At 55.9% G+C, this 26,417-nt stretch overlaps 1 protein-coding gene across 3 annotated transcripts in view; it reads left to right on the forward strand.

Moving 5' to 3' along the window:
- Positions 1-386: 386 nt before the first annotated feature.
- JPH3 (junctophilin 3) overlaps positions 387-26,417 on the forward strand; it is a 104,737-nt gene continuing 78,706 nt past the window's right edge. Inside the window, exons 1-2 of one of the 3 annotated variants that reach the window (XM_033219264.1) lie at positions 387-1,395; positions 1,957-2,507. In XM_033219264.1, coding sequence (XP_033075155.1) covers positions 1,014-1,395; positions 1,957-2,027 — 453 coding nt within the window. In that variant the 5' untranslated portion in view covers positions 387-1,013 and the 3' untranslated portion in view covers positions 2,028-2,507. Of the gene's footprint in view, positions 1,396-1,956; positions 2,508-26,417 lie in introns of those variants that run through there. The other 2 variants (XM_033219263.1, XM_033219262.1) reach the window with 2 other exon arrangements.

Here is a 26,417-nt window from a genome sequence, read left to right on the forward strand (position 1 = left end):
GGGCGCTCAGCTCGCCGGGCCCCCTCTGCCAGCCTCACCGCCTGGCTCCCGGGAGGGGGCCGAGGGCGCCCTGGGTGCTGGGCGCCTTCCCATTACGCAGTTCCTGTGCCTTTAAATCCCAGTCCCGGAGGGGGCGGGGGTGCCCCGGCTGGACCCCGGTTTACAGGCCGGCGGGGTACCCGGGGAAGCCCCGGGCGGGGAGCGCGGGGCGGGGGGCGCGGAGGGCGGGGCGCCCAGGGTCCCCGCCCGCGCGCCGAGCCCCAGCCTGCCGGGCCGCGCCCCTCTTGGGACCGTCGCGCTCAGGGGGCGGGGGCCGGGGCGGGGGCGGGCGGGGGACGGGCGGGGGCGCGCGGGCGGGCGGGGTGCGGGCGCGCGCCGCGCGGCTCGAGCGCGCGAGCCGGGTCCGGAGCGCACGCCGCCGCCACCGCCGCCGCCGCCTCCCGAGCCGCCGCATTGCTGCTGCCGCCGCCGCCCCGCGCCCGGCCCGCGGCCCCCAATATGGTGCAGCCGCCAGCGCCGCCGCCCGTGCCGCCGCCGCCCGCGGGCCCCGCCGCCGCCCTCGGGCGCCCGCAGCGCGGCAGCCGCAGGTGGGGGGCCGCGGCCCGGGCCTGAACCGCCCCCCGCCCGGCCTCGGCGCGGCGCCCTCCCCGCGGGGCTGCCGGCGAGGGGCCCTCTCGCCGCTGAGGTGGAGCCGCGGGCCCCGCCGCCGCCGCTCCTGCCCCCTCCCTCCCTCCTCCCCTCCCCCTCCCCTCCGGTCCTGTCTCCAGCGGGAGCGCGAGACGCTGGTCAGGCTCCGCGGCGCAGCTCGAAAAGGAATAATCGCCCCCGATTGACTGAAATTCCTCCGGAGCCGGCGCCGCGGCCGCCCGCGCCCGAGACCGCGCTCCGGGGCCGCGTCCTCCTCTCCTCCGGAAAACGCTCGCGACCCAGGGCCGCCGGCGGCCGCGACTCCGCTGTGTCGATCGCCTGAGTCCGTTTTCACCGTTTGCGGGATCTGGAACCGAGTTACATGCATGTCCAGTGGGGGCAGGTTTAATTTTGACGACGGAGGGTCCTACTGTGGAGGCTGGGAGGACGGCAAGGCGCACGGCCATGGCGTCTGCACCGGCCCCAAGGGCCAAGGCGAATACACCGGCTCGTGGAGCCACGGCTTCGAGGTGCTGGGCGTCTACACCTGGCCCAGCGGCAACACGTACCAGGGCACCTGGGCGCAGGGCAAGCGCCACGGCATCGGCCTGGAGAGCAAGGGGAAGTGGGTGTACAAGGGCGAGTGGACGCACGGATTCAAGGGGCGCTACGGGGTGCGGGAGTGCGCGGGCAACGGGGCCAAATACGAAGGGACCTGGAGCAACGGGCTGCAGGACGGCTACGGGACCGAGACCTACTCGGACGGAGGTAGGTGCCGCGGGCCGGGCCGGGCCGGGGCGGGAGGGGACCTGCTTCCGATCGCACCCCTTCTGTGGATCTCCGGGGAAGTTGAGCTGCGCCCTCCGGTTGGGCCGTGGGCACCAGGGGCCTTTCCCGGGCTTCCCTGGAGGCCACGGAGGCTCCTGGCTACAGGTTGCCCCGCTGCCTGGTGGGGACAGTGCCCCTGTGCCAGCTGAAGGGTGTTGGGGGCTTTCCAGGGGCACAGCCAGGCGGGGCCCAGCAGAGCCTCCGTGCGTCGGACACAGCAGGCCGGAGACCTGCGGGCAGGGCCAGGCTGGGCCCGCGGCCCTGGGGAACCCAGCAAGGACAGAGGGGCCTGGGAGAAGGGCCCCTCCCACTGTTGGCTTTGCCCCCCACCCAGGAGGCCGCCCTTCGATCAGGCCTCAGCTTCGCTTCTAGTGTTCCTGCGGCGCCCGAGGGCCTTCCTCAGCCCCGAATCTGCCCAAGCGGAGGGAAAGGGAGTGATGGGGAGCGCTAGGGGCGGGGGATGCCAACCCGAACCAAAACAGCCAGGCAATAAACTTCTAGGTGGTTGGACGCGGACTAGAGCTGTCGAAGCAGGCTGCTGGAGGGAGGAGGGAGGCCCATCTGCTCAGTGAGAGCCCAGGAATCTCGCCTTTCAGTGGCTGCATCATTTTCACCATTAGTTAAGGGAATCGGTCTGTGCTTTCATTCTAAGATGCCACCACATTCTGGGCAGAGCCGGGGCCGGAAGCCAGGGAGCTGCCTGCTGCTGCTGCTGTTGCTGCTGCTGCTGTAAGATGGTTTCTGTGCAGGGAGCCTTGGCCGGCTCTGCAGCTGCCCGCCTGCCTGGATACTCCGATATCCACTCCTCAGTGCACCTGACACATACGGAGCCGGTCCTTTCCTGGAAGCCAGACCCCAAACAAACAGACTGGCTTCCCCGACCAGTCCACCCCATGTGGGAGCTCATCCTCAGAGGCCCTGGGTCCCCTGCCTCCCTCGGGCGGCTCGCCTGTTTCAGGCATGGATGCCTGGGAAGGGAGTGAGGTGCAGCGATGACTTGTGCTTCTGCCGGGAATAAAAATCCTGAGCTTACGTGTGGTCTGGTCCTCCCCGCCCGCTCGCTGCCTCCGAGTCTCATGAAGAAAGCTGGAAACACCTGCTCCCCGGCCACATCCAGGAGTGGCAGGGGGCTGGAGAGTAATTATTATTTTGGCTTATGCAACTGAAAAGCAGGGTTCATTATTACCCGAAGAGGAGGAGGAGTCTGGGGCAGTTAATTATATAATGCTCTTGCCTGTCAACCAGCCCCGGTCTCAGGCGGCCTTTTCTGTGCCGTTGTTGTTTTCATGGGGCAGGTTGGAGAGCTTCCCTGACCCTGGGGCGCTGAGGGCCGGGCGGGAGCAGACGGTGCTCCCTTGGTTCCAGGCTGTGGGCCTGTGTGTGTGTGTATGTGTGTGCGCGCGCGTGCAGGCACAGGGAGGCCCGGGCAGCAGATGTGGGTGGCTGAGACAGGCAGGCAGCCTGGCGCTTCCAGCTGGGCTGTTTGGAGCCCAGGGGCTGCTGTCACCCCCAGACTCTGGCCACAAGGCTCTGCAGACCTGTCCTCCAGAGGTGCTCCCAGCTGAGCCTGTTCCAGAAGGACTGTGCAGACTGGGCTCATGCAGGGCATGGGGAAGAGAGGAGCCAGGGCTTTCATCGTCTCTGAAACTCCCGAGAATATCTGGGGGTGAGGCTGAGCACCCCACTCTGCCCACGCTCCTCAGACATCTCCAGTGTCCTGAGGAATCATTTCTTTCATTCAACAAATACTGATGGAATGTTTACTATGAGCCAGGTGTGCCAGGCTCTGGGAAAACCACACTGAGCAAAGCAGACACAGATCTTTGCCCTCATGGAGCTTACATTTGAGGGAGAAGGAGCAGCGATTATGTTGTGGCTTTTGGGGGAAGAAAGGATCTGATTCTGTGGCTGGCCGTGAGTTTAGGATCTGACGGGTTAAGGGGAGAGATGTTTTTCTCCATAGGTCCACTTCCCTGGGCCCTCCACTCCAGCCAGCCAGCTCCCTCAGCGTCCTGCTCCCCTAAGCCCTTCCCCTCCTTGTGGTCCTGCCTGATCGTGTCCATTCTACAGATGAGGCCAGTAAGGCCTGGGCTGTGTGATTCAGGAGTCCCAGCCTTTGTCTGCAGGGATCCCTGATCTGTCTGGGACCAAACCCCCCTTGTTCCGGCATCACATTGCACGGAAGAAGCCCAGATTTTCACCATCCTCTCAAGGGGTGTGCGGTTCTCAGCTGTCCCATAGGCAAAGCCAGGCAGGGACGCAGATGGGGAGCTGCATGGCCGGCTCTCCCTTTTGGTTGGCGACATGGCATGACGGGAAATAGAATGGACCCTTCTGGTCTTGGGGACTCGGGCCTGGACATCTGGGCCATTTTTCTGGAGGGCTCTCAGCTTCCTGTTGGGAAAGGGGTGACTGTGGCACTGAGTGTCCCCAGGCAGCCCATGGAGGGAGCCCACAGGATATGGGGATCCCCGGAATGGGGCAGAGGCCTCCATGCCTCCTTCCCAGTCAACTGGTGGGTGGTGACAGCCATGTCCGAGGGGCAGTGAAGAAGGCGTTAATGGCCCCAGCTCCACTCCGACTTTTCCTTTGCACAAGAAGTGGGGGAATATTGGGCAACCATCAGCAAAGCTCCGGAACCTTAGCCTAGCTCTCGGCGCTGACTTGGGGAATGATGCACCAGCGGCCAGTGTATTCCACATGTAGCTGGAATTGGTGTGGAATTTCAGCTGGGGACACCTGTGCCAACTCCTCCTTCTCCAGGTGTGTCCTCCCCTTAGGGTCCTCCCTGATGGGGCTGAGGAGCTTCTACTCTCTGCATGGTGAGGCCTGGGGTGTGGGGTACAGGCACACATGCTTGAAGTCACAACCCCAGCTTGCATCCCAGGCTTGAATCCCTGCCCTACATGCCCTGTTTTGTGACCTTGGGCGGGTTACTTAACCTCTCTGAGCTTGTTTCTTCCTCTTTACAAAAGGTTGATAACAATACCTATAAGGTGGGTGAGGATTAATTGAGAATGGTGTATGTGGCTATGCCAGGAATATAGTAAGCATACATTATTATTTACCATTAGTTTTGTCATTACAGTTTCCAGGCAATGCATGTCACTTACAATGATCATTATCAGAACCAATATCTAGACATGAGACTGGTGATCATGTAAATGATGATAAATAGCAACATTAGATAGTTACTGTCTGCCAAGCATGTGGCAAGTGTTAAATGAATTATAGCGCTTAATTCTTACACCTCTAGAGGGCGATTTTCTTGTTATTCCCATTTTCCACACTGGGAAGTGGAGGCTCTGAGTGGGTGTGGCTTGGGAGGAGCCACAGGCGTCATGCTCAGGACAGCCGTCCCAAAACCTGGGCTTTTGCTAGGTACACCTCTGTCTAAATGCCCCTGTGCAAAAATACCTCCTGTTCTTTCCTCTCCTTTATATCCCTCGTTCTCATGTGTGTACAGTGGCCCGGAATTGTAGGTGAATGCCCATGCACAGATGGGCAAATCCACACCCTGCCCAGGACCCCGGCCCCCTGAGGCACACCATGCACGCCTGTGCTGCACTGTATGGGTAGATCTTTCCTTTGGGTGCTGTGTACACAGAACCCCTCAAATCAAAAGTTATCCCCTCCAATAAGCCCTCCTACACCCTGAAAGATATGAGTCATCTCACGCCCAAGCCTCTCCCCCTCATACTCAGGTCCCGTTCACCGGCCCAGATTCCTCAACCCACACAAATCACACACACCCACAGTCAGAATTCAGATCCCCCCAGGCGCCTGCGCACACACACGCGCACAAAACACCTGCCACCCGGAGACATTTTCCACCCTGTCCCCCAAAACGCAGCCACTGTGCCCTCACGGCCTTGCTTGCTCCGCACTGGCCAAGGATTCTGAATCTCCACCAGGCCTGTAAACCAGGCTCAGATGACTAGAGGCAGTAGTGTGCTTCGTTTCCATTTTAAACACACGTTTATGCTGTTAGTGCCCCTTTTAGGGAGAAAAATCTCTCATCTAAACAAAAGAAACGCCCATTGGGCATATGCTTTGTGCTTGGCCATGACTATGCGACAAGTGAATTCTTTTTAAAATGAGTGCCCAGGTTAGGAGGAATCAGGTTCATTGGTGCAGAGGTTATGCCAACAGAAACTCATTTCAGAAACAAGAAGTCAGCCCTGAGCAGTTGGAGATGAAAGCGTTTTCTCTGAGATTCTCTTTCCGCTACTTTGGGGGGCGGGTGGTGAAAGGCTCCGTAAGGTGAAAAGGGAAGGGAAGAAGCAAACAGCTAGTTTTTTTGTTGCCAGTTATAGCTGAGAAACAAATGTGGCTGAAGAGCACCCCTACCCACGTCGGTCCTCAGGCCATTTGACGGGCTTTATATGAGGAATCCTGAGATGAGCTGGCCGGGGAGTAAGGACCAGCACCCACCTACAGCAGCGATCTGGAGTAGTGAGTGAGCAGTCCTAGCTGACACAGAGAAGGAGGGAGAGAACTCTGACCCCTTCTCTTCTGAGGACATCCAGCAGGAGAGAGCAAGAGAGGGTGGGGTGTGAGGTTGGGGGCAGGAGCCTCTGCTGTTCCTCTCCAAGACTTTTTCTTCCTGTTTTCCCCAAGCCTCCACGACTCTAAATATGACGAACTCTCAACTCTGAGCTAATAATGTTGAATGTAACGCCCTTTGTGTCCTTAGATGACAAAAAGACTTGTGAGTACTAGAGGAGAGGGTGATGTTGGTGTGAATTTTCCACATTGGTCCGTCTTTCCGTGGGTTGGCCACTTACCCCGCTGGTAGCTTCCTGGCTGTGAAAGGCCACGCGGTGGATGGAGTCACTGCTGCACTGGGGTCCTGGCTGGAACTTGAGTCAGGTGCTGGCTTCCAGTCTGGAGAGGAGAGAAGAGAGGCAGTCCCTTCAGGACCTTGGAGAGCACTCCCGGCTGCTGCCTGGCCTGCCTGGGTTTGGTGGACGGCTGGGCTCACTTTCCCTCTAGGCATCCTCTTCAAGCCAAACCGCCTCTCCTTGCCAGTGACCGCCTGGCCCCGGACCCTCCAGCACACTCAGCCACCAGAAGTGTGCCTATACCTGCACCAGACGTGGGGGCCACGCCTGCAATCCCAACACTTTCGGAGGCCGAGATGGGAGGATCACTCGAGCCCAGGAGTTTGAGACCAGCCTGGGCAACATTGTGAGACCCCGTCTCTACAAAAAATACAAAAATTAGCCAGGTGTGGTGATGCACGCCTGTGGTCCCACTACTCGGGAGGCTGAGGAGAGAGGATTGCTTGAGCCCCGAAAGTCAAGGCTGCAGTGAGCCAAGATGGTGCCACTGTGCTCGAGCCTGCTGACAGAGCCAGACCCCATCTCAAAAGAAAAAAAGGAAATGTGCCTGGTTCTACTCAGTCAGTACATGGATTCCATGCTCTAGGAAGGGCCGCCACCTGGCATGCTGCCTATTTTTTCACCCTCATATTGTCAGTCCTTCCTGAAGAAGTGCGTGTCTTTTGGGGTCACATCCTCTTCTGGTCAACTGGGAGAGCAGCTCCCAGCTTGTGGAGGTGGGTTTGGGGGGGAGACTTTATTTTTTTGTTTTTTTAAATTTATTTATTTGTCTATTTTGAGATGGAGTCTCACCCTGTAGCCCAAGCTGGAGTGCAGTGGAGTGATCTTAGCTCACTGCAACCTCTGCCTCCTGGACTCAGGCGATTCTTGTGCCTCAGCCTCCCGAGTAGCTGGGATTACAGGCGCCTGTCACCACACCTGGCTAATTTTTTTGTATTTTAGTAGAGACAGGGTTTTGCCATGTTGGCCAGGCTGGTCTTGAACTCCTGAATTCAGGCGATCCGCCTGCCTTGGCCTCCCAAAATGCTGGGATTACAGGTGTGAGCCACCGTGCCCGACCTGGGGTGAGACTTTAGTAAGATGTATAGAAGTTGCTCTGAAGTCTAAGGTGTATTCCTGCCATAGGTTGTGTGTGTTCAGTTCTCTTGGAGCATAATAGGGGTCATAGGTGCACAGCCGAAGGCAGGCAAAGGAGTGATTTGTCTGTATCAGTTAGTGAGACTGGCCACCGTTCTCTTTCCATCTGCCTCAATGGGTGACTCCTCTAGACCAACGGTCTCCAACCTTTTTGGCACCAGGGACCAGTTTCATGGAAGACAATTTTTCTACCGACCAGGGTTGGGGGATGGTTTTGGGATGACTCAGGCACATTCTATTTATTGTGTGCTTTATTTCAGTTATTATTACATTATAATATATAGTGAAGTAATAATATAACTCACCGTCATGTAGAATCCGTGGGAGCCCTGAGCTTGTTTTCCTGCAACTAGATGGTCTCCCCTGGGGGTAATGGGAGATAGCGACAGATCGTCGGACATTAGATTCTCATAAGGAGTGTGCAAACTAGATCCCTGGTGCGAGCAGTTCACAATAGGCTCTGCATTTCTATGAGAATCGAATGCTGCTGCTGGTCTGACAGGAGGCGGAGCTCAGGCAGTAATGCAAGTGATGGGGAGTGGCTGTAAATACATACGAAGCTTCACTTGCTTGCTTCCTCATTCGCCACTCACCTCCTGCTGTGTGACTGGGTTCCTCACAGGCCACGAACCAGGACCAACCACATTTCAAGGGCTCAACAGCCACATGGGACTAGTGGCCACCATATTGGACAATGTAAATCTAGAACATTCCATCAGCACAGAAAGCTTTATTGAGCAACACTGGTCTGGAGTGTAATCTCCATACGGGAAGGGGTGTGTGTCCATGCTGGTCACTGCCATGTGCCCAGTGACTAAAATAGTGCTGGCACGTGGTGGTCAATAAATATTTGTGGAATGAATGAATTGTGCAAGTAAATGCGGTAGTATTTGGTAATTTTGTTTACCATCATTATTTCATATGCCTGTTTCATTGCAAGACCTTAGAATTGGACATAGTTAAAGGGAAGTTTTTCCCTGAGACCCTCATGTCCACAGGTCAGTCTCACTTTACAATTAGCGTTAAAACATGCCTGTTCAAATTCCTTGATCAGTTTTGCTTTGTGGTTGGCTTTGTCATTGCTCCTTAAGAGACTGCCAGTGTTTTATGTGAGAAAGACGATGGTGTTGAATGCCGTGAATCATGGAGTGATACCATTCTAATGACGAGAAGCAGTCATGACTGGGAGGCCTTTTTGGACCACAATTTAATGAGTAGCATTCATTGCAAAGTACGAAGAAAGACCCACAGAGAGATGAGTACCCTCCAGTCTGCTTAATTTCTCACTGTCTTTTTATTGCTCCCTTTTCCTTGGCTTGATTCGTTCAGTCATTGGAGAAGCATTTGCCCAGTTCAGACTGTGTTCAAGGCACAAAGACAGAAAAGCTCAGGTCCAACCTCAGTGAATCAGCCTGTAAATATTTGCTGAGCACTCACTGTGTATGCAGTACAGAGTTTGCGGTAATGTGGAAGATTGGAAAGAAAGAAACAAATGAAAATGCAAGAAATAGGAGTCCTGTGTTCTACCTGGAAGAATAAGAAGTCTGAACAGGGGTGCAAAACCAAGATATATGGAATAATTGAGGGTTTTTCATGCCACAGTGGGGATCCTGAATGGGAGCATCGCAGGGCGGGGCCTGAGGAGGGGCAGGGGAGGTGTGTATGTCCCTGCAGGAGCAGCAGCGGCTTCTGGGGGCAGGCAGTGCCTGAGTGGAGTCTGGAAGGGTGGTAGGGTGAGAGTTGTTATTCCAAGCCCGAGGCTGCAGATTTGTTGGAAGCCACGTCTCCCTCAGCCTCAGCTTCCCTGTCTCTATGATTTAGTCATGACATTTTTTTTCCTTCTCAACATGTACCATCTCCCTCCTTCCTATGAATGTAATGGTGTCGTTCTGGACCCAGGGAAGGCTCTCTGGTGCAAATGCTTTCCAAAAACAGCGAGAGTCGCCCTCTCTGCTGCTGGTGGAGTCTGAGTTGGGCAGGACATGGGCGTGCCTCTGTCTGCTGCTCTATGCAGGTGCTTGCCAAGCTTGAGTGTTATAAGAACCACCTGGAAGGTGTGTCAAGACACAGATTGCCAGCCCCACCCCTGAGTCTCTGGGCCTGGGATGCCACCCAGGAATTGATATTTCATACAAATTTCAGGTGATGCTGAGGCTGCTGATCTGGGGACCTCACTTTAAGAACCACAGTCCTGGCCGGGCACGGTGGCTCAAGCCTGTAATCTCAGCACTTTGGGAGGCTGAGACGGGCGGATCACGAGGTCAGGAGATCGAGACCATCCTGGCTAACACGGTGAAACCCCGTCTCTACTAAAAATACAAAAACTAGCCGGGCGAGGTGGCGGGCGCCTGTAGTCCCAGCTACACGGGAGGCTGAGGCAGGAGAATGGCGTAAACCCGGGAGGCGGAGCTTGCAGTGAGCTGAGATCCGGCCACTGTACTCCAGGTCGGGCGACAGAGCGAGACTCCGCATCAAAAAAAAAAAAAAAAAAGAACCACAGTCCTGGGCTTGTACCTCCTAAGTCTGGCTACACATTCGAGTCGCCAAGAATGTGTCCCTGGGAGACTGTTAGAAATGCAGGGTGTCAGGCCTGCCACCGACCTCCAGGGTCAGAATGTGTGTTCGGAGATGCTCAGGTGTCTCCGATACAGGAGACGCTGCTTTAGTGTACTCACTTTAATCTTAGCTGTGCATGGGCTTCATCTAGGTTGCTTTAGAAAATGCAGATGCCCGGCCGGGCGTGGTGGCTCACGGCTGTAATCCCAGCACTTTGGGAGGCCGAGGTGGGGGGATCACGAGGTCAGGAGATCAAGACCATCCTGGCTAACACAGTGAAACCCCATCTCTACTAAAAAATACAAAAAATTAGCCGGGCGTAGTAGCAGGCACCTGTAGTCCCAGCTACTCGGGAGGCTGAGGCAGGAGAATGGTGTGAACCCAGGAGGCAGAGCTTGCAGTGAGCCGAGATTGTGCCACTGCACTCCAGCACTCCAGCCTGGGCGACAGAGCAAGTGAAAATGCAGTTGCCCGGACCCCACCCATAGGTGCTGATTGAGGTCCTCTGGGTACAGCCTGGGCATTGGGATTCTTTTTATTTTAATTTTTTTGAGACAGGGTCTGGCTCTGTCTGTCATCCTGAAGTGCAATAGTGTGATCGTGGCTCACTGCAACCTGTGCCTCCTGGGCTCAAGCCATCCTCCCACCTCAGCCTCCTGAGTAGCTAGGACTGCAGGCATGCACCCCTACGCCCAGCTAATTTTTGTATTTTTTTAGAGACAGAGTTTTTTCATGTTTCCCAGACTGGTCTCAAACTCCTGAGCTTGAGCGATCCGCCCACCTTGGCCTCCTGAAGTGCTGGGATTACAGGTGTGAGCAACTGCGCCTGGCCTGGGATTCTTTTTTAAACATTCCAGGTGATTCTAAGGTTCAGTGCAGGTTGAGGACCACTCCTCTGGAACATCTGTAGCTGGACATCTCTTGGGAGCTTTGATAACTGACCCATGCCAGGGTCCATCCAAGACCACTGACACTGGAAACTTTAAGGCTGGGGCCTCGGCCTGAGTATTTGGTCACAGCAAGCAGGGCCTAGAGTTGCAGCTGTAGAATTTTTCAAACTCTGGGTCAAATGGTTCATGAAATTAATATAGTACATTAAAATAGACTGGAAAATTTCCAAGCACAATACCTACGTTTCTTTCTTTTTTCTTTTCTTTTCTTTTCTTTTTTTTTTTTTTTTTGAGATGGAGTCTTGTTCTGTCACCCAGGCTGGAGTACAGTGGCATGATCTTGGCTCACTGCAACCTCTCTCTGCCTCCCAGGTTCAAGAGATTCTTGTACCTCAGCCTCCTGAATAGCTGGGATTACAGGCGCCCACCACCAGGCCTTGCTATTTTTTTTGTATTTTTAGTAGAGACAGGGTTTCACCATGTTGGTCAGGCTGGTCTCAAACTCACAATCTCAGGTGATCCGTCTGCCTTGGCCTCCCAAAGTGCTTGGATTGCAGGCATGAGCCACCACACCTGGCCAGTACCTACATTTCTATAATGATAAGTGCTGCTCTTTTTCTTTGTGATTTTGTGGCCTTCTCCTCTGTGTCTGTGTCCTCTCTTCCTCTTTCTTTTCTTTTCTGTTTTCTTTTCTTTCCTTTCCTTTCCTTTCCTTTTCTTTCCTTTTCTTTCCCTTCCTCCCTGCCTCCCTCTCTCCCTTCCTTCCTTCCTTCTTTCTTTCTTTTGAGACAGTCTTGCTTTGTCACTTAGGCTGGAGTGCAATGGCACGATCTTGGCTCACTGCAGCCTCCGCTTCCCAGGTTCAAGCAATTCTTTTGCCTCAGCCTCTCAAGTGGCTGGGATTACAGGTACATGCCGCCATGCCTGGCTAATTTTTATACTTTTAGTAGAGACAGGGTTTCACCACGTTGGCCAGGTTGGTCTCGAACTCACAGCCTCAGGTGATCTGCCCATCTTGGCCTCCCAAAGTGCGGGGATTACAGGCATGAGCCACCATGCCCAGCCGATACCTACATTTCTATAAGGATAGATGCTGCTCTGTTTCTTTGTGATCTTGTGGCCTTCTCCTCTGTGTCTGTGTCTTCTCCTCTTTCTCTCTTTCTTTCTTTGACAGTCTTGCTTTGTCGCTTAGGCTGGAGTGCAGTGGCACGATCTCGGCTCACTGTAGCCTCCGCCTCCCGGGTTCAAGCAATACTCTTGCCTTGGCCTCACAAGTAGCCGGGATTACGGGTACCTGCCACCATGCCCAGCTAATTTTTGTACTTTTAGTAGAGATAGGGTTTCACCATGTTGGCCAGGCTGGTGTCGAACTCCTGGCCTCAAGTGATCTGCCTGCCTCGGCCTCCCAAAGTGCTGGGATTACAGGTGTGAGCCACTGCACCTAGTCTCCTCTTCTGTTTCTTACAAGGACACCTGTCATTGGATTTAGGGTCCAGCCTAAATCCAGAATGATCTCATCTCAAGGTCCCTAACTTAATTACATCTGCAGAGATTCTGTTTCCAAATAAAGTGCTGGGGGTTTGGACCCAGGCATATCTTTTGGGGGACACGATTCTACTCACTACAGTGTCTTCCAGATGTCGGTTGGAAAGTGCTGCAAAGCCCATACGGTTGTCCCTTGGCATCTTCAGGGGATTCGTTCTAGGACCCCCTGTAAATACTGAAATCCTCAAATGCTCAAGTCCTTCATAGAAAATGGTATAGGCCGGGCACGGTGGCTCACGCCTGTAATCCCAGCACTTTGGGAGGCCGAGGCAGGTGAATCATGAGGTCAGGAGATCGAGACCATTCTGGCTAACATGGTGAAACCTCGTCTCTACTAAAACAATACAAAAAATTAGCCGGGCGTGGTGGTGGGCGCCGTAGTCCCAGCTACTCGGGAGGCTGAGGCAGGAGAATGGTGTGAACCCGGGAGGTGGAGCTTGCAGTGAGCTGAGATCACACCGCTGCACTCCAGCCTGGGTGACAGAGTAAGACTGTGTCTCAAAAAAAAAAAAAAAAAAGAAAGAAAAAAGAAAATGGTATAGTATTTGCACATAACCTACACACATCCGCCCATACACTTTCAGTCATCTCTACATTACTAATACTACCTAAATGCTATGTGAATAATTATACCATGTTGGGTTTTTTTGTATTATTTTAATTGTTGTACAGTTATTTTGATTGTGTTGTTTTTATTCTTTTATTTATTTATTTTTTTTTTTGTTATTCTTTTTTTCTGAGATGGAGTCTCACTTTGTCACCCAGGCTGGAATGCAGTAGCGCGATCTCGGCTCACTGCAGCCTCTGCCTCCTGGGTTCAAGCCATTCTCCTGCCTCTGCCTCCCGAGTAGCTGGGATTACAGGTGCCTACCACCACGCCCGGCTAATTTTTGTATTTTAATAGAGATGGGGTTTTACCATATTGGCCAGGCTGGGCTTGAACTCCTGACCTCAAGTGATCTGCCCACCTCAGCCTCCCAAAGTGCTGGGATTACAGGTGTGAGCCACTGAGCCCAGCCTATTGTGTTGTTTTTAAATATATTTTTGATCTGCAGTTGCTTGAATTTGTGGACTTGCAACCTGAAGCTATAGAGGGCTGACTGTGTCTGATAACTTAGAACTGCAATGCCAGGGAATTCCTTTGAAAGCAAAACACTTTTTCTTTCTAAAACATCTGTTTTGTTCCAAGTATTGTGCTGGGCATTTTGTCATAGACGTTATGTCTTTCATTCCTTAAGATAATGCTTTGAGATAAGGCATTCTGGTCCCATTTAAAAGACGGGAAAGGTGAGGCTCACGGGGTCACATTTGTTGAGTTCACACCGCTGCAAAGTTGTTTCTGGCTGCAGAATTGTTTCCAGTGCCCCAAGATGCCTTTCGTGATGGAACCAGCATTCCAGGGGCCCCCTTGCTTTACAGATGAGGAAACTGAGGCCCACCAAGGAAGGGGCCCTGCCCCAGGTCTCACAGTGAAGCAGGGGCAGAGTTTTGCCCAGCAATTTGTAAACTTGGGGGACTGCCAGTGTGGTGTGGACACAGAGCTCTGCATCCCCCCCCAGGGTAAACACTGGTCCCTGCACACATGAGGAGCCGCGCATCCCCTCCCAGGATAAATGCTGGTCCCTGCACACATGAGGAGCCGCGCGTCCCCTCCCAGGTAAATGCTGGTCCCTGCACACACGATGAGTTACACGTCCCCTCCCAGGGTAAATGCTGGTCCCTGCACACACAAGGAGCTGTGCATCCCTTCCCAGGATAAATGCTGGTCCCTGCACACATTAGGAGCTACGCGTCCCCTCCCAGGGTAAACACTGGTCCCTGCACACACGAGGAGCCACGTGTCCCCTCCCAGGATAAATGCTGGTCCCTGCACACATGAGGAGCCGCGTGTCCCCTCCCAGGGTAAACACTGGTCCCTGCACACACGAGGAGCCACGCGTCCCCTCCCAGGATAAATGCTGGTCCCTGCACACATGAGGAGCCGCACGTCCCCTCCCAGGATAAATGCTGGTCCCTGCACACACGATGAGTTACGCGTCCCCTCCCAGGGTAAACGCTGGTCCCTGCACACACAAGGAGCTGCGCATCCCCTCCCAGGATAAATGCTGGTCCCTGCACACACGAGGAGCCACACGTCCCCTCCCAGGATAAATGCTGGTCCCTGCACACATGAGGAGCCGCGTGTCCCCTCCCAGGATAAATGCTGGCCCCTGCACACACGAGGAGCCGCGCGTCCCCTCCCAGGATAAATGCTGGTCCCTGCACACACAATGAGTTACGTGTCCCCTCCCAGGGTAAACGCTGGTCCTTGCACACGCGAGGAGCTGCGCATCCCCTCCCAGGATAAATGCTGGTCCCTGCACACACGATGAGTTACGTGTCCCCTCCCAGGGTAAACGCTGGTCCCTGCACACACAAGGAGCCACGCGTCCCCTCCCAGGATAAATGCTGGTCCCTGCACACATGAGGAGCTGCGTGTCCCCTCCCAGGATAAATGCTGGTCCCTGCACACATGAGGAGCTGCGTGTCCCCTCCCAGGATAAATGCTGGTCCCTGCACACATGAGGAGCCGCACGTCCCCTCCCAGGATAAATGCTGGTCCCTGCACACATGAGGAGCCGCACGTCCCCTCCCAGGATAAATGCTGGTCCCTGCACACATGAGGAGCTGCGTGTCCCCTCCCAGGATAAATGCTGGTCCCCTGCACACACGATGAGTTACGCGTCCCCTCCCAGGGTAAACGCTGGTCTCTGCACTCACGAGGAGCCGCGCGTCCCCTCCCAGGATAAATGCTGGTCCCCTGCACACATGAGGAGCTGCGCGTCCCCTCCCAGGATAAATGCTGGTCCCCTGCACACATGAGGAGCTGCGCGTCCCCTCCCAGGGTAAACGCTGGTCCCTGCACACGTGAGGGTTGGTAGCTCTCCTGAGGGTTCACGGGTTCCTGGAGACCCATCCACAGATCCCCAGATAAGAGCCTGTCCATCCTCCCTGGGGCCTAAGTGTGCCCAGATTGATCTCAGTTTGCACAGTGAGTAAAAAAATAGTCTGGATTCAACAGATTCCTACAGGCCTGGTGGAGGCTGGGGCTGGAGTAGACCCAGGCAGAGCTGGTCTTTCACCTCACCCCGTCCCGGAGGCCCTGTGCCCTTGGGGTCAGCATCCAGGCAGTGTGAGATCCCCAGACGCTTCTTTCTTGTCCTGAGCCCTTCTCCGCCAGCTCGGCATGGACTTGAGTGATGGCTGCTGTGGTTCTTTCCTGCCCAGAGAGTGGGGCCGGGCACTGGAGCGTTCCCTGTTCATTTGTTTCGTCTCCTTGTGAGGAAAGCATGTCTCCCCCATTTTCCAGATGGGAAACAGACTCAGAGAGGCAACGGAAGTGGGAAGTGATGGAGCAGCGACTCCGTAACTCCAGTCACGAGTCTCAAACTCTGTGCACATCTGGGTCGCCTGACCCGGCCTCCCTGACCTAGGCTGCCCAGAAGGGAGCCCGGAAATGCCTGGGAGGATCACATAGCCAGGGCTGTTCAATGCAGGTGGTGCTGGGACCGCCCCTTGAGAAGCCATAGTCACCTTCCTTTCTCTGCTTCTGGAAACAAGCAGAGGAGGCATTGCTAGGGGGAGGCAGGTGGGGGCAGAGACCAGGTCTGTCAGGGTCATCCCCGGGCACAGCGCCTGACAGCAGAGGAGAGCTCCGGAAGTCATGGCTGGATGGATCAATGAGTGGTCAATCAGCCGAGCTCTGAGGGACGGGAGGGGCCGGCAGTGTGGAGAGAGGGAGGAAGAGCCTGCAGGAGGGAGACGGCGCATGCAGGGGTGCCACGGCCAGAGTCTGCTTGGTGTTCAGAGAGCCCTCTGGCTGCTGCAGTTGGGAGAAGGGCACGGGGTCTGAACACAGAGAGCTTCCAGGCCCCCGGGTCGGAGGACTTTGAATTTTGTCTAGGGCCTGGGAAGGACATCTGATTTAAGCAGAACAGCAACACAATCTGGTTTTGTGTGTGTGTTTTTTGTTTGTTTGTTTTGTTTTTTTGAGACAGAGTCTCGCTCTGTCGCCCAGGCTGGAGTGCAGTTGCACAATCTCGGCTCACTGCAAGCTCCGCCTCCTGGGTTCACGCCATTCTCCTGCCTCAGCCTCCCGAGTAGCTGGGACTACAGGTGCCCGCCACCATGCCCGGCTAATTTTTTGTATTTTTAGTAGAGATGGGGTTTCACCGTGTTAGCCAGGATGGTCTCGATCTCCTGACCTCGTGATCTGCCCGCCTCGGCCTCCCAAAGTGCTGGGATTACAGGCGTGAGCCACCGTGCCCAGTCAGGTTTTGTATTTCTGTAATTACACTTTTTATTTTGAGATCACTGTAGATTCCCAGGCAGTGGTGAGGAATAGATCAGAGATCCAGTGTCTCCCTCGTCTGGTCTCCCCCGAGGTAGCATCCTGTGAACTGATGGCATGTCGGAACTGGATATTGACATGGACACGGTCAGGATGGGGAGCACCCGCGCCCCAGGGTCCCTTGTGTTGCCCTTTTGTAGCCACACCCACTGCCCCCGCCTGGCAGCCTCTGAGCTGTTCTCCATTCTTTCAGTTTTGTCGTTTCCAAAATGCTCTGTAAACGGAATCACACAGTTCATCATCTTTGGGCCTGGCTTTTGTCACTCAGCCTCATTTGCTGGAGATTCTTGCATGTGTTGCCTATATTAATAGTTCGTTCCAGGCTGGGCTGGATGGCTCACCCCTGTAATCCCAGCACTTTGGGAGGCCGAGGCGGGTGGATCACCTGAGGTCAGGAGTTCGAGACCAGCCTGGCCAACGTGGTAAAACCCCTGTCTTTACTAAAAATATAAAATTAGCCCGGTGCAGTGGTGTGCACCTGTAATCACAGCTACTCGGGAGGCTGAGGCAGGAGAATCACTTGAACCTGGGAGACAGAGGTTGCAGTGAGTCAAGATCATGCCATTGCATTCCAGCCTGGGTGACAGAGTGAGACTCCGTCTCAAAAAACAGACAGACAAACAAACAAAAAAACAAATAAAATAGTCCTTTCCTCCTTATTGCTGGGCAATGTCCCACGGTGTGGATGGACCAGTTTGTTTAACCATCTGTCCCTTGAAGGGCATCCAGGGTGTCTCCAGCGTGGGATGTTGTGAATTTAAAAAGCTGCTGCCAGCTCTCAGGTCCAGGTTTTTCTGTGCACAGACGTCTTCGCTTCTCCACAGTGGATGCCAGGAGTACTGGTGCTGGACCATGTGGGAGTTGTATGGCTGAGTTCAGGTGGTCACTCTGGTGCTGTGAAGACAGGGAAAAGGGGGGCCAGAGAGGAAACGGGGGGTCGTGGGAGGGATGCCACCTCTAGGGAGGGGTGCCTGTGTCCGAGGAGTGGAGATAGTGGCTGGGTCTGGTGGGGACTGTGGAGATGGGAGGCTGCACGGTAGGGCAGAGGCTAGGGGTCTGGGGCTGGGTGGTCCTGTCTTTGAGGGGATTTGGAGGAGGAGCAGGTGCAGGTGCAGGGGCTGAGAGTTGCCCTATGAAACATGCTCAGCAGAGAAGCTGTGCACAGCTGGGGCAGGGGTGTGTCCGCGGTGGGGATGGTGTGTCTGGGTGGAAGGGGTGGGGCATCTCCCAATCGCGGTGGCATTGAATAGTGGGAGGGGAGTGGCTGGGCGCGGTGGCTCACGCCTGCAATCCCAGCACTTTGGGAGGCTGAGGTGGGCAGATCACTTGAGGTCAGGAGTTTGAGACCAGTCTGGGCATCATAACGAAACCCTGTCTCTACAAAAAGTACAAAAATTAGCTGGGGCATGGTAGCCTGCACCTGTAGTCTCAGCCACTCCGGAGGCTGAGGTGGGAGAATTGCTTCAGCCCAGGAGATGCAAGTTGCAGTGAACTGAGATTAGGCCACTGCATTCCAGCCTGGGCGACATAATGAGACCCTGTCTCAAAAATAAATAAATAAATAAGAAAACTTGGAAATAAGGCAAAAAATATTATTTAAAGAAAACAGAAAGTGGGAGGGGAGAAATGAGCAGGTTGGAGCCTAGGGGAGCCCCAGGACTTGAGAATTGGGCAGAGGAGGAGGAGGAGGGAAAAGGAGGGAGGGAGGCCAGGCAGTAGCTTGGGGAGGAGGGTGTGGACGCGCCGGGAACAGGAGCAAAGGCAGGATGAGATGCCACACTGGCCTGTGCCTGGCCTTGTGGCAAATACCTCATCCCTTAGGCCATTGGCCATCGTCCCTGCTGTCCTACAACCCCGTGAGGCCAGGTGCGTCCATGTGCCGTGCCGATTTTAGAGACAGTGTAGCCCAGGTCTGGGAGACAGTGACAGTCATGTGGCACTAACTCCACCCCAGCCTTTTTCCACCTGGCTGCACTGTTGACTCGTTCCTGCCAGCAGCATGGGGGCTCCGGTGTCTCTGCGTCCTCGTCTGCACCTGTCATCGCCTGTCTTTTTGTTTGCAGCTGCTTCTGAGATGGATTTCCTGGTGGCTGGTGCTGAGTCTCTCTGTGCTTGCCGGGCATGGGCACATCTTTGGAGCGATGTCTGTTCAGATCCTTGACGCTTTAAAAATTGGGTTATTTCAGTTGGGGCATAGTGCTCACACCTGTCACTCCAGCACTTTGGGAGGCTGAGGTGGGCGGGTCTCCTGAGGCCAGGAGTTCGAGACCAGCCTGACCAACATGGCAAAAACCCATCTCTACTAAAAATGCAAAAATTAGCTGGGCATGGTGGCGTGCACAGCTACTCAGAGGCTGAGGCAGGAGAATCACTTGAACCTGGGAGGCAGAGGTTGCAGTGAGCTGGGATTGCGTCACTGCACTCCAGCCTGGGCAACAGAGTAAGACTCTGTCTCAAAAAAAAAAAGAAAAAGGGGGGGCTTGGGTTTCAGCCTGGGCAACATGGTAAAACCCCATTTCTATAAAAAACGCAAAAAATTATCTGGGCATGGTGGTGCCTATAGTCCCAGCTATGAGGAAGGCTGAGGCAGGTGTATCACTTGAGCCCAGGAAATCAAGGATGCAGTGAGCTGTGATCATGCCACTGCATTCCAGCCTGGGTGACAGAGCGAGACATTGTCTTTTTTTTTTTTTTTGGAGACGGAGTCTTGCTCTGTCACCCAGACTGGAGTACAGTGGCCCGATCTCAGCTCACTGCAAGCTCCGCCTCCCGGGTTTACACCATTCTCCTGCCTCAGCCTCCCGAGTAGCTGGGACTACAGGCGCCCGCCACCTCGCCTGGCTAGTTTTTTATATTTTTTTAGTAGAGACGGGTTTCACCATGTTAGCCAGGATGGTCTCGATCTCCTGACCTCGTGATCTGCCCGTCTCAGCCTCCCAAAGTGCTGGGATTACAGGCTTGAGCCACCGCGCCCGGCTGAGACATTGTCTTAAGAGAGAGAGAAAAAAAGGATTATTTGTCTTCTTACTGTTGAGTTGTGACATTTTCGTAGGCTGTAGACACCCCTGTGACCCCCCGACTCCGCTGCACCCCGGCCCGCCCAGCTGCAGGCTGACTGCTCTGTTGGAGGTTGGACTTCTTGAGATAAACTGCGCTGGGTGTCTGTCTTGGCTCCAGAGTACCAGGCACGGTGCCATGCACACAGTAGGTGCTCGGTAAGCGGCGACAGGACAGAGCCAGGATCACACAGTCTGTGGCTTGGAGGGGTCTGGGGTCCGGCTGTCGCTATCCAGCTCTGTTCACCAGCTCCGGTCCTCGGATACCACAACGGCTGCAGGCAGAGGGAGGAGCCACGGAGTCTGGGGGAATGTTGGGCCACACAAGTATCTATTGAGTGCCGACTGTGTCCCAGGCAACAAGCTGACCCTGAGGACAGTGGTGAACAAAGAGCCCACGGACTTCTTGGCTGGGGGAGTGGGACCTGTCAGTCAGCCCTGCACAACTCCCTGCCGGGCAAGGATGGGGCGGGGCACAGATGGAGCTCAAGGAGGGGCTGGAGATGCCTTCTGGGGAGTGAGGCTGGTGAGCGGGTCAGGGAGGAACCGTGGGGCCTTCTAGACGTCAGGAGGAGCATCTGCGAGCACCAGGGGCAGAAGGAACAGGACCACCCTGGGACCCAGCACACAAGGAGCCCAAGGGGCCCTCACACTTCACCCTTGGGTCTGCCCAGAGCCAATCCGGTTGTTAAGAGAAACAAGAGTCAGGAGATAAACCCTCTGGGAAATGGAGGGCCCAGCCCACAGTACTGCACGGGAGGGAGGGAGAAGTGTGGGAGTCACCTGGGCTCTGGGGTCCCTTGGGCCAGCAGTGGGGACTGGGATCCCAGCACAGACTGAGCCCGAGTGGCCGTGTCCACACTGCAGAGACCCATCCTGAGTAGGTTTATGGTGCATTCCTGTGTGGAAGAGTGCAGCAGAGGCCAGTGTGGAGGCGCTGCAGAGACAGTGACCAGGAGACACCCATAGGAGCAGGGTCCTGGTGTCCTGGGCCAGAGTGACGGGAGCAAAGGGAAGGAGCATTTGAGCCTGGATGGGGGTGTGGTTAGCAGAGAGGTGGGAGGGGAGGGAGAGAGAGAGAGAAGGAGAGAGGGAGAGAGAAGGAGAGAAGAGAGGGAGAGAAGTGAGAAAGAAGAGACAGGAAGAGAGAAGGGGAGAGAGAGAGGGAGAGGGGTGGGCTGTGGGGAAGGGGGGGAAGGGCTGCAGAGGGGGAAACGTCAGTCCTGCTGTGGCGGGGGTGAGGGGGGTACGCATTGTTCCTCGCTCCTCCCTTCTAGGTTTTGACACTGCCATTCCCTGCATTTACACCACAGCTCTTTTTGCGTCTTTCCTTGGATTCCACATGGCAGCCCTGTGAGACGCTGTCCTCCTGCTGTCGAGAGGAGGAGACTGAGGCCAGAGATGTGGCAAACTTCCCGAGACCGCACATCCGGCTGTTGGGGTGGCACTGGGCCTCCCTGCCTGCCTGCCTCAGTTTCTGGCCCTGTGAAAAGGTCTCATGGGACTGTTAGGAGCATTCGATAGAAACTGGGCCCCTGGGCTGGGTGCAGTGGCTCACGCTGGCAATCCCAGCACTTTGGGAGGCTGAAGCCTGATCACTTGAGGTCAGCAGTTCTAGACCAGCCTGGCCAACATGGTGAAACCCCATCTCTAACAAAAAATACAAAAATTAGCCAGGCATGGTGGCACGCACCTGTAGTCCCAGCTACTCAGGAAGCTGAGGCGGGAGAATTGCTTGAGCGTGGGAAGCGGAGGTTGCAGTGAGCTGAGATCAGGCCACTGCACTCCAGCCTGGGCAACAGAGCGAGACTCTGTCTCAAAAAGAAAAAGAAACTGGTTCCTTGGAGCACGGGGGTCAACAACGAACTTCTCACCCTGGCAGCTGGACCCGACTTGGTCCAGAGTGTCAGGGCCAGTGCCCCCGTCTGCTCTGTGTTTGGAGGGGCTGCTGGCAGGAGGAGGTGGCCACTGCAAAATCCTACAGGAGGAGGGGAGTTCCGGACGGGAACAGCCCAGACCTGGGATCCCCAGCCACGCAAGGGGCTCCAGGGTGGTCTGTGCCTGGTTCTGAGCTCTGTGAATCCAAGGCCACAGGGCTGGGCCTGGGAGCTTCTGGATCCCCACCAGTGCCTTCTTGCTCTCAGGAGTGTTGCCTGACCCCAGGCCCCAGGGCGTCCCCTCCGATTCTCCTCTGAGAGAAACACACCCACCCACAGCCGCCTGCGGGGGGCAGTTGGTATGCAAACACCCAGGACTGTCTCAGACAGTGGATGCAATCAAGCCCCTAGAAGACTCTGGTTGAAGGGCCGGGTTTGTTCCTCCCTGCAATGAGGGCAGACACTCCCCCAGGAACCACGGGGCGAGAGGGTTTGGGGTTTGGGTGGGTTGTAGGGAGGGGAGAGTCTAGGGATGTGGGGCTCACTAGACCAGGTGCTGTTAGAAAGGGGTCGATTCTCTTGTGGGTACCTCGGTCACTATCACCTGTGGACATGGGAGACCTGCACCAAAATAATGCGGAGATTGGTCAAGAAGCAGCCCCTCATCTTAGCTGAGAGAGGGGGTGATTGGCGATTGTGGGTGGCACAGTGACCTGTTTTTGTCTCACTCCACTGTGATCTCAGAGTGACCTTGTCCACAGGTGGTGTTCTGGGAGATGGTTTATATCCAACAGAGGAACAACGCAGCCTGGTGGGAGCTCCAGGTGTCAGGGGGGCCCCTTTGGGGTGCAGGGGACACCTCAGTGCCAGCCACATGCCATCAGCTACCTCTCTGCCACCGTCTGCCCCAGAGCCACCTGCCTTCTGAGTCCTCCGCTGGTCCTGTGCGTCCCCGCATCTCCAGGACGTCTGCCCCAGAGCCACCTGCCTTCTGAGTCCTCCCCTGAGCCTTGGGTGATGGCTCAGGGGAAGTTTCCAGAAAGCCCAGCCATTTCCTTCTCTCCTCCTGGGCTTGGGTCTGAGGTCAGCATCCCGGGGGCACCAAAGCCTCTGAGAAAGGGCAGAGAGTGGCTGGAGTGAGAACGGGTGCTGCTGACCTTCGGCAGGGGCAGGGGGCAGTGTCTTCAGCTGTGTTCCCAGTTCTCAGTGGCTACCAGGTGCCGTGGCCCTTGGCTGCAGATTGGGGTGCAGCCAGCCCCTCCTGCCTGTGTAGCAGCAGCTGTGACAGGACCGGGAAGGAGAGCTCCCTTCTGCGAGGCTGTGGCTGGGGTGGGGGTCTGCCAGAGGCAGGCTCAGAAGAAGTTCCATGAGGAACTGAGGGCTGGGACCTGCAGGAGGAGCTGAGGGTGCATGGGGTCTGGGGGAGCCCCAGAGATGGTCAGGGTCTCCTTCTGATAAATCAGACCCTCCCTCCCCCTAGAGGCCTGGTCCCGCTCCAAACCTGGAGTGGACCGGGAGTATGGGTTGGGGCTGGGGAGATGGTGTAGCCAGTGCCCTGCCCCCAACTCAGCCTCTGGTTACCCTTCCAGTGCTGGCAATGCACTGGGGGTGTGAGAGGGCCCTGGGGTCCCAGGGTCGCTGGAGGACTTGTGTTCTCTGCAATGGCCACTACTACCTGGGTCCCGCAGGGGTGTAAGGCCAGAGGGGGACCTGGTGGAGGTCGGCTGTGGGCAGGGGAGCCACAGGAGTGTCCAGGCCCCTCCCAGGCCAGCCCCACAGATTCTGAGGCAGCAGTGGGGGCCTTGATGGAGGGGTCCAGTCTGCCTACCCGAGACACTCCCCGGCCAGTCTGGGTTCCAGTGTGGGCCAGGCTCTCATCCTGGCCTCCTGGGAGCTATGTGGTCCTGCACACTGCAGATCCTCAGCACCTTCCTTGCCTTGGGCATCCCTCCCACAAGGCCTGGCTGACACTCGGAGCCAGTGTCCATGGAGGGCTGCAGGGGCAGGCGAGCGTGGACACTGCTGTCCTTGGCTCATTCCTCCCTGGCTGGCTGCTCTGACGTCCGGCAGGGTGGGCATGAGGCTCGTGGCGGGCTCCGCAGCCAGGGCAGGCCTTGGGGTAACCTGTCCTGGGGTGTTAGATCCTGCTGTGCTGGGACGTGCCGTTTCCGTGAGTGACAGAGTCACCAATGTGGCCAGTACCACTGTGGGCTGAGGCATCTTCTAGTTTAAGGAAATGCTAAATTTTGAGTAAAGCTTAGTGGAAAATAAGGACACGATTTCATTCCCTGACAAAACAACCTCTAATTCCCTCTGTGAAAGAACCCCTTGGGAGCTGCAGATCCCAGGTTCCGGACCCCTCACCTCACCCCCTTTCGGAGCGAAAGTGGTGCGTGAGTCTGAGGCCCCGTCTCTGAGTCCTGCGTTAGTCCTGACCAGCACTCCCCCACGACACATGGGCCGCAGGGACCCTCTGGGCAGATTTTGGGGTGTCTGTGGAGGTTTAGGGGCACAGCTTGGAAACTGTGGGGTCCTCCCTGGGGACCACATGTCCAGCTGTGGGGTCCCCCGAGGCTGCAGAGCAAGCTTTCTAGGAAATCCTCCTCCTGTGAGAGCCCCCCATGGAGCCCCCATAACGGGAATGGAGGGTGTTGCTGTCAAACGTGGCCTTGGCATTGCCCAGAAGTCTAGGTGTGTCCCTGCAAGCTGGGAGGGAACAGGGTAACTGTGCGGCCCTCCCCAGGGCTGAGGCTGGGGCAGCCTCCAGAGGCCAGGTTGTAGCTATCGCTCCCCAAATGGACGGTCCCCTTTGTTCTCTGATGGCAGAAAAGGGCTCCAAAAAGCCTGGCTTTTAAAAAATACAGCTTTCCTGGCGTCAGTTTCACACACCGTCCAATTCACCCACTTCAAGTGTACTGTCCAGTGGTTTCTAGAATATTCAGAGTTGTGTCACTCTCACCATAATCAATTTGAGAACATGTTCATCGTCCCAAGGAGAAACCCTCTAGCTCGCGATCGGTTCCCCGTTCCCGCGGCTCCCGCCCCCGGTGGCCCGACTCATTTCCTGTCTTTGTGGGTTTGCCTGCTCCTGATGTGTGGCGTGCATGGAGTCCTACGCCGAGTGGCTTGTTGTGTGTGGCTTCTGTTCCCAGCGTTGTTTTCAGGATTCACCGGTGCAGGGGCTGCCTGAGTCCACTCCTTTGTATCGCTGAGTGATATTCCACTGGGGGCGCCGCGTTCTGTGTGACGCTGTCACCACTCCGGACAGCCCACAGGTGGAAGCAGCTCAAACCTGGCAGAAGTGTGGGCTGTTTGCTAGCCCTGGGTCACTTTTGGGCTGTTTCCACCTGTGGGCTATCCGGAGTCGTGCTGCTGTGAACATTTGCATGGTTTCGTTTCATCCTGGGTGGAGATTCGGGGGTGGCCTGATTGGGTTGCTGGGTAGCTCTGGGTCCAACTCTCTGAGAAGAGCTGTTAAACACATACCCTACAGCTTCTTTTAATGTTTATTTATTTCATTTTATTTTTTGAGACAGAGTTTCACTTTTGTTGCCCAGGCTGGAGTGCAGTAGCACGATCTCGATCTCGGCTCACTGCAACCTCCGCCTCTCGGGTTCAAGGGATTCTCCTGCCTCAGCCTCCGAAGTAGCTGGGATTATAGGCATGTGCCACCATGCCTGGCTAATTTTGTATTTTTAGTAGAGACAGGGTATCACCATGTTGGCCAGGCTGGTCTCAAACTCCTGACCGCAAGTGATCCACCTGCCTCAGCCTCCCAAAGTGCTGGGATTACAGGCATGAGCCGCCTTGCCTGGTCTTAGTTTATATATTTTTTGAGACGGAGTCCCTCTATGAGCCTGCACACCTGGCCCATGGCTTCTTTTAAAAGGAGACTTCTGAAAGCTGAGAAGTTTTTTCCAGGGCTCCACCTGGGGACTGACCACTGGGCGTGTTGAGGTCTGTGTTTGGAGGAAGTGGGGTGACAGTGACAGCTGTGACTATTGGAGCACGCAGTTGGTACTGGGCCATTCCTGAACCCTCAGTGTTCCCTCCTCGGGGGTCCTGGCCTGCTGCTATCCTTCTCCTCCACACCGGCCCCCAGCAGCTCGCAGGCTGCCTGGACCCAGCCCCATCGTCAGCCGCCGAGCACCCACGTGAGAGGTCTGAACCCTGCCCTCGGTGCTGCAGGGTCACTGGCCATTTCCGCAGAGGGGCCCTCTGAGCAGGAGAAGCAGGGCCAGCACGCACGCTGCAGCTGAGGTCCCGAGAAGGAAGTGGCGAGGAGGAGGAGGGAGGAGGAGGACCCGTCCCACCTGCTGCCCATTGTCTCAGAGCGCAGACCCGGAGGGGGACATGAGGATCTAACAGGGATTCCTGGGGGGCCTTCATGAGGCTGTAACAAATGTTGTGCCAAACCCCTGTCAACACCAGTGGGTACAACACAGGGTTCAAGGGCTGAAGAAGTGACCCAGGGCTAGCAAAGGAGACCCGGGGTTTATTGCAGGCCACGGGGTGGGGTGTGGAGTGCGGCGATGGGAGGAGTGCAGCGATGGGAGAACTGCAGTGGCTTGCAGACAGCGTGAAGTTCATATGGCATGTTCACCCCATACCCTCCCCTAACAACCTCCACCTGGCAACCGTCATTCAACCCAAAACTCAGGGCCTCA

The sequence above is a fragment of the Trachypithecus francoisi genome, unplaced genomic scaffold, assembly GCF_009764315.1.
Source record: "Trachypithecus francoisi isolate TF-2019V2 unplaced genomic scaffold, Tfra_2.0 Lachesis_group10, whole genome shotgun sequence".
In the NCBI taxonomy this organism is placed as follows: domain Eukaryota; kingdom Metazoa; phylum Chordata; class Mammalia; order Primates; family Cercopithecidae; genus Trachypithecus; species Trachypithecus francoisi.